The sequence below is a fragment of the Nelumbo nucifera genome, chromosome 7 (assembly GCF_055504915.1).
Source record: "Nelumbo nucifera cultivar China Antique chromosome 7, China Antique-T2T, whole genome shotgun sequence".
Lineage (NCBI taxonomy): Eukaryota > Viridiplantae > Streptophyta > Magnoliopsida > Proteales > Nelumbonaceae > Nelumbo > Nelumbo nucifera.
The window spans coordinates 8887770-8895247 of NC_142655.1; the positions used below are offsets into that span (position 1 = coordinate 8887770).

Here is a 7478-nt window from a genome sequence, read left to right on the forward strand (position 1 = left end):
GTGCCAGGCCGTAGGCGGCACAACCCAATTTACAGCTTTATATTTAAGTGGATCTTTATATAAAATCAAAAGCTTACAAGGATATATAAACTGGTATACATTTGTGATAGAGATTAACTTATTCAAGGCCTCACTTAACAGCTAAGCTTTTGGGTTGAATAGTTCTCTGAGATAGTATCAAAGTCTGTTTGACCAAGTGGTCTAATGTTCGGTTCTCATTGCATCCCATTATAATTAATTCAATTTCTGCACAAGGTATGGGTGGGTGGACCTTACCTTATAGCTTAAGCTCAAGGTTTTAAAAGCTGGACCGGATACGAAACCATTTTAGCCACCAATTCCCAGGTCAAACAATCTGACCGTCTGGTTTGAACAAATGGCTCATTTTGATTTAAAAAATAAAAAATTAAAATATAAAAAAAGGCCAAAATCATTGTCTGAGTCGGTGGATCGATTTTTCGACCAACCGGGTCAGCGGATTGCTGACCAAATCAATGGTTTTTGCCCAAAAATGGTTTTAGGATGAAACGGAACTGGTTGCCTAGACTGTTCCTGAGTCAACCAGTCCGACCATCCGGTCCAGTAAGCTAAAAAAAATGTAGAAGTAGAGACTACGGACAAACAAATTATGACAAACCTCTAATAAGACTACCGTCAATATATAAAAAAGAGATGAACATAAAAATATAAAATAAACAGAATATCCTTTTTTCTGTTATTGATAAAAAAAAAAAACAGTATCTTGACGTTTAACAAGTTTTAGATTTGAAAGTTTTTGTGATCTAAAAATATTAAATGGTGTATTCACTATTTTAGAGCTGTGAAAGCCGATGCGAGAATTCATTTTCATCAGTAGGAAGTTCAGTGAACTCGGCTGATATACACACGAAGCTCAAGTTCATCCACAAGCTCAAATGCACAATAATCTCCTTTCCTGAGATTGCTATCAAGGCAGAACTTAGCCCACCCTCCACATATGCAAGATCTTGTTGCGAATTTACTGAAACTCACAGGCCACCTTTTGTTATTGTCAGTTTGCAGGACCATCTTGACCTTTTTATATGGAATATAGGATCTCACAAACGAAGATGGTATGGTCTGTATAAGATCCAGTCAGTCAAGATAGAAGAGTGCAATATTAAGCAAAAGGAGAACACAAAAAGGGAAATTTTGTGACTTAAAGGTCATAATTCATAAATACTTAACATATAATTGACACCTTTATTCTAGCATTAATGAAAATCGGGTATCAAATAATGAATTTCAACTAAAGTGGCATGGCCTAATTCTTATAGGTCTATGGGTCACAGCAGAGAGGGTCGGATATGTGGCAAGTGAATTTCTGCTGAGTGGGTTTAGTAATGGGTAAATTGCTGAAACCTCCCCTGAAGTTTCTGGTTGTTGCTAAAAGCCTAAAACCTCCCCTAAAATTTGGTAATTGCAATCACTTTTCCTGAACTTTCTACCATAGTTGCATGTAGGCCCCCTTTGGTAAAATCTTTTAAAAAGATGCATGAAAATGTCTAAAATGCCCATGCAATTATTTTTGACAAAAACATTTATTTTTTCAAATTCTCTTCATATGAATCACTACCCCAAACCCTTCCAATCTCTTTTGTGAAATTGATTTATTTTTAAAATCTTCCCATAAAATTAATCACTCGAAGGGCTGAAACTTTAAATTCTCTTTGTTTATATTATTCATAAAGTTTGTATTGTTTTTTTGGTAGAAACCAGCCTTAATAGTAACTGCATGGGTATTTTGGTCATTTTCATCCCCATTTTTAGAAGATTTTATCAGAGTGTGTCTACTTGCAACTGTGTCAGGAAGTTCAGGAGAGGTGATTGCAATTACTAAACTTTAGGGGAGGTTTTAATGGTCCAAAACATCAGGAGAGGTTTCAGCAATTTACCCTTTAGTAATTGCCATTGCAACTTTGCATGTCGAAGTCATTATATAATTCTCAATGTGGTCTGTATTGTTTAGAGCTCTGACAGTAATTGAGCTCCAATGTAGATGTTATCTACATGGCTTTCCATTGGATCCAAGTTAGTGATTTATTTATGATCCTTCTTCATTACATCTAGTCACCCTCCCAGAGGGCAATATTTCTGGGTACATATAATGGTGAAATAGAATAAGAACATGTATTTCATATACAAATGTAAGAAGAACACTCACCACATAAAACGGCTTGTCGACACAATGTTCTTTCATTTCAACTATGAAATAAGGTTTTTTAAATGTAAAAGCAGCTTCCCATTCTTTTGACCTTGCAATTTCATAGTGCTTAACAGAATTTGGTGATGATTTCCTTTGTCCTGTATCATGAAACAAACAAGAAATGCTAGAAGATTGGATATTATTTTCTCTAATTTCTTTGTGAAATATATGGTAGTTTTCATTAAATTCCAAATTTTTTGATAGAATTAAATGAGGATACTCAGATCAAGTGCAAAATTAGATGCATAGATCTAAAACCAAGAGGTTTTAAGATATGTAAGATAAAAAAAAGTGTAAAAAATTAGGATTAGAGATCAAGAAATACCTTAAATGATCTCTTTAATAATCTCAGTATAATAACTCAAGATAGAGGAGAGACTTAAGAAGATGTTCCCCATAGAATTAAAGTAGGATGGGTGAAAGGGAGGAATGAATTTAGAGTACTATTCCATTGGAGAATAACATTCATGCTAAAAGAAAAAAATTTAGAAAACAACCATAACAATTTTGTATGCTGAATGTGATAGAAACCCAAATGTTGAGATCGATGGATCCAAATTGAAAAAGGGTAGAATTTGAAATGGGAATATTATGAGAATTTAATTAGTAGTCCAATAGGTGATAAAATAAGTAAAAGCAGATCAAGATGATTTGCTCATAATAATAAAAGTGCTCTATTGCAAGTTTGAAGAGTCTACAAAAGCCAGGGTAGCCTAAAAGGGTAGTATGGGCTAAGTAGCTACTGAGAAATGTTTTGAGGTTACATAATTAAGGAATTATATGGAACTAAATAGAGTGGGATGATGCAACAAGTTTCTTTTAGCCTACTCCATATATCTGGGATGAAGCTTTATTGAATAGAGCCAAGTTAAATTGTATTGCAGTTATTTGAATTTCACCATTACATCCTCATGGGCATACATATATTAAATATATTAAACATACCCATGGGTTGATCTTGAATTCCTTTGTTCTTACTAAGCAATATGTTAATGGAGGACTTCATGTCAGAAACCAATGGAACCAAGGGTAGTTAACTAGTTTTATATATCCAAAGAATAGAGAAAGTTAATATAGAGAACATGCCAAGAAAACTTCAAAGTATGGATCCATTCAAAGAATATTTGATTCAGTTATGAGAAGCAGAATAGTCACCTTCAGTTCCTTGAAATGAATGGAGAGGGTCATACTGATTTGGATTTTGCAGTCCAAGAAACCTGTTCCTCCGAGGTTTCTCAGCAGTACCATGTTTATTTGTTTCAAAAGACATTGATGGATTACTTCCTGGGTGGTTTGCTACTTGTGAGGGATTATTAACTTCAAATGAATCCTCACGCCAGCATGCACTTTTGTCAAAAATTGTTACACTGAAATGCAAATCACCATTGTATCTGAAAACCAAAAACTCTTCATCCCCTAAGGATTGGTCCCTCAAAAATTTTTCCCAACCATCTTCAATGAACATTCCATCTGCTCTTCTGGATAATTTGGCATGCCATATATCTCCACCGGGACACTCTAAAGTCACTCTTTCAGATGATTTTTCTGAAACGTGCTTGACGAAAGCAGGTGGAATCCGCTACAAGATTACAGAACTGAACTTTAAGCAACTAGAATGGTAATAACAAGAACTTTGTGGAGAGATTGAAAAGTAGAATTAACTGAGTATAAAACCAGTATTGACCATTTTCAGGTAAAGCAATCACCAGTTTAGATAAGTTAGTTCTAATCCATAGCTCGAGTTTATAATTAACAATTGTTCAGTATTTGTCATATATCATCCTCTAGAAATCAGACTTAGGACCATAAATCAATGAATTTTTTTTTGAAGCAAAGGTAACTTTTTATTGAAGAAGAGAAAAACAGAAATACATAAGAGGATGTACTGAAGCCAAGAGTGGCTTGGCAGGATTTGTTTCAATTTAGAGGATGTAATTCATTGACCATAAATCATTGAATTACATGAATAATTTTGGAAAAGATGCATTTGTTTCAATTTAAAAATTGGCAGAAAAATTTGTTCGCTTACCATCTTCAGCATTATTTGATCTCCAATAATGACCTTGAAGAACTCTGGTTTCACATCTAAGCAATTTGGACAAAGAGTCTCCATCTCTTGCTCTGTTAAACACGGCAACAAGAAGTGAGGTTATATTATTAGCAATAAAATCTTTATCTAAAGGATTAGGAAAGAATCTTTGAAAACACAAGTTGAATCATGATCAATTAATGTGGCAGTGAATGTCAAGTAAACTTCAAACCTTAAAGTTGTGTTTGGTTTGAAAGAAAAGCAGTGCACCCAAAAACAGCCTAAAGAAAAGGCAAGCACCAATTAATGTGGAAGAGATTCTTACTTGTTCTTTCAAACTAAAAACAGCCTAATGAAACAAAAAGCAGTGCACCCAAAAAAAAAAAAGAGAAAGGAAAGCAGACTATATCCAATCAGGGCATATCTTAATCTAATTTATAGCACCAATGGGAAAAGGCAAGAATTTTGTAATCATTTCTTAAGATGAAACTTTTAGTGAAAAGATTAATTTAGTTCTGCTAATATAAGGCAGCGTTTGGTTTGAATCTAATGTATAGGTTTTCCTACCATTTCCTCCAAACCAAATGCAGCCAAAATACCTTCCTTGTTCTCAGTTCTCACCTTGTTTCTCGGTTTTGGAACTCTTTGGTGGCTTGCCACGTTTCCTTCTTCCTTGGACGTAGGGTGATTCTTGTGAAGATTTCACATTAAATGAATCCTCTCGCTTGCAGCATGCGCTTTGACCAAATATGCGAACACTGAAATGTATATCACCTTTGTATTTGAAAATTAAAAACTCTCCTAGCCTTAAGGAGCTGTCTGTTGAAAATTTCTCCCAACCATCTTCAAGGAACAATATTCCATTCATTGTTTTGTTTAATTTGACATGCCATATACCATGATTAGGACCCTCCAAAATCACTCTTCCTGATGATTCTTCTGAGATATGCTTGACAAAGGCATGTGGGATCCGCTACAAGATACAAAAAACCAGAGTTTAGTTGAGTTGCAATTGCAAACACTATTGAATGTAAAGTCTGAACTTGAGTGACTAACAAGAGAGTACACACATCAACAATCTGGAACTAGGGACAAAAACATTGATAGACAATATAATCTGGAGTTTGTAACTGTATTTGCATTAAAAAATTTTATATATAATGTCAAGGTGAAGGCCTATGAAACCAGAGAGGAAGTTTTCAGAACTAGCTCAGTCAAATCTACAATGTGGAACTCCATCTTCATTAGAATTATAGGGTTTTGGGGTTTGGGGAGGGCTATTGGAACGTAACATAGGGAACCTAATAGTTCATTTTACCAATCCTCGCAAAACAGGGTACCTTTCAGAACACCCACGCCAAATCTAACGTCTCTGTGAAGGGAGTTTTCTCAGTTAAAATGGAAATCACTTGAACTCCACAAGTAACATTTCATACATGAAACACAAAAGATCATATTTATTGTTGCAAAAGAAATCCAACCCGGAAACCCCAACAAGGAAATTAGTCTTTGAGCCCCTACTGATTATCGGTCAACTTAGAAGGTTGAGATGGTTTTGATATTTGACCCAATGAACGACTAATGATTTTGATATTTCCGTGGAAGTGCTTCCATGGAGAAGCAGTGACAACAGGAACTAGCACTATAATATCAAATTTTTTACATGGGGATCAGTACATACCAGTCGCTGCTTAAAGTCTCCGATGAGAGCTTTAAAGAACTCCGGCTTCGGTCTAGAGCAGCTCCGGCAAACAGTCTCCATTCTCTCTCTCTCTCTCTCTCTCTCTCTCTCCCTCCCTCCCTCCCTGTGTGTGTGTGTGTGTGTGAGACGTCTCAACCAAAGATTTAAGAAGAACTACCAACACAGCAGCTGGAGCTTGCAGTTGTGTGAGACGTTATATTGTTTTTATAGTTTTCTTCCAAGTGATCGTGCAACAATCCTTTTTGCTCGCCAAACGACATACCTTCTTACTGCTAGAAATCAACTGATCAAAAGCCTGCTCCTTTTCGCTTAAAGCTGCTTCAACAGCCCACCTGCCCAGTAGTTCACCCGTAAGAGTTGACTGAAAAATGCTGCTTCCCATGATCTGCTCAATCTCAAAAGCTTCGAGTATCACTGAAAATGTATGCATGTTTTGATGAAGAACAAACTGCCAACTTCCGTTTTTGGTTCTACAAGTACTTCTGTACGCAGCTCTGAACCTATCTGCCCACTTTCCTCTCTTGGTTTCTTATCAATATCCGGTCCATCAAGGTTGACCATCTTATCTTGCTCCGACAACTGAGCCTGACCCCCTTTCAACGAAATTACTATTCTCGCCGGAAAAAATAGAAAATAGCTTCCTATTTTATCTGACTTCATTCTTCCTTCTGTAGCTGCTAAGCTATCACCAGATGATTCCGACTCCGCCTCTTTTTCTTATTTATATACTTGTATTAATTCATCTATCCGCGCAGCAGTTCCAAATCCAATCTTCGCTTGTTGTCCTCCTCCACTTTTTCCTCACACATTTGTTCTTGAGATGTTAAGAACATCTGAATCGGATTCGATTCTGAATTTATATACCCAAAAAAAAAAAAGAAGGATTCGATTCTGAATCCGATATGAAAGGGTGCTCACGGTTCGGTGGGGCTTTTTTTAGATCCGAACCGCTACTACCGGCTTTTAGAAAAACCGGTAACCGAAACCAGTCTGTTAACCGGTTGACCGGTTCAGTTAACCATTGGTTTAGTTCGTTGATTTTTCAGTTTTTTAATTTTTATAATATATATTATAAAAAAATAAAAATATATAATAAAAATTCTAAATATATATAAAATATTATATTTTAATTAATAAATAATATATCATATATTTTAAATATATATTCATATATATAATGCATATTTATTAATATATAATATATAAAAAATATAAAAATACATATAATATATATAAATATATATAAAATATATAGAATATATGTATACCGGTCAGTTCGATTAACCGCCGGTTTTTTATATTGGTTAACTGAAACCAAACTGGTACCTTTGGTTTTTAAAAACACCGAATCGAAACCGAATCGATCGGTTAGGTTTCGGTTGGTTTGGTTTTTCGGTTTTTTTTTGCTCACCCCTATATATGATAATATAAATTCCATATTGGTACCAAGTATATCTAATTCCGATCTATAATTATAAACGGAAAATTACACGACATCCATTGAAGAATTCTAAATTACATTC

At 35.0% G+C, this 7478-nt stretch overlaps 1 protein-coding gene across 2 annotated transcripts; it reads right to left on the reverse strand.

Moving 5' to 3' along the window:
* Positions 1-478: 478 nt before the first annotated feature.
* On the reverse strand, positions 479-6767 carry LOC104613477 (B3 domain-containing protein Os01g0723500-like). Of its 2 annotated transcripts, none has more exons than XM_088892074.1 (6): positions 6218-6767; positions 4875-5226; positions 4254-4345; positions 3380-3803; positions 2183-2322; positions 479-1098 (listed from the first exon to the last, which is right to left on the reverse strand). In XM_088892074.1, the coding sequence occupies exons 1-6, from the start codon at positions 6383-6385 to the stop codon at positions 862-864; spliced, it is 1413 nt and encodes a 470-aa protein (XP_088748200.1). In that variant the 5' UTR covers positions 6386-6767; the 3' UTR covers positions 479-861. The 2 variants fall into 2 exon arrangements, with proteins under 2 accessions (XP_088748200.1, XP_010279604.1); XM_010281302.3 differs by lacking the exon at positions 6218-6767 and adding an exon at positions 5935-6027 and having other exon boundaries at positions 484-1098.
* Positions 6768-7478: the final 711 nt, after the last annotated feature.

Coding starts and splice junctions, on each gene's coding strand:
- LOC104613477 (XM_088892074.1), bottom strand. CDS start 6,385: ATGCATACATTTTCAGTGATACTCGAAGCTTTTGAGATTGAGCAGATC. Junction 5,227..6,217: donor TGATTTCTAGCAGTAAGAAG/GTATGTCGTTTG, acceptor TGTATCTTGTAG/CGGATCCCACATGCCTTTGT. Junction 1,099..2,182: donor TCGACAAGCCGTTTTATGTG/GTGAGTGTTCTT, acceptor GATCTTATACAG/ACCATACCATCTTCGTTTGT.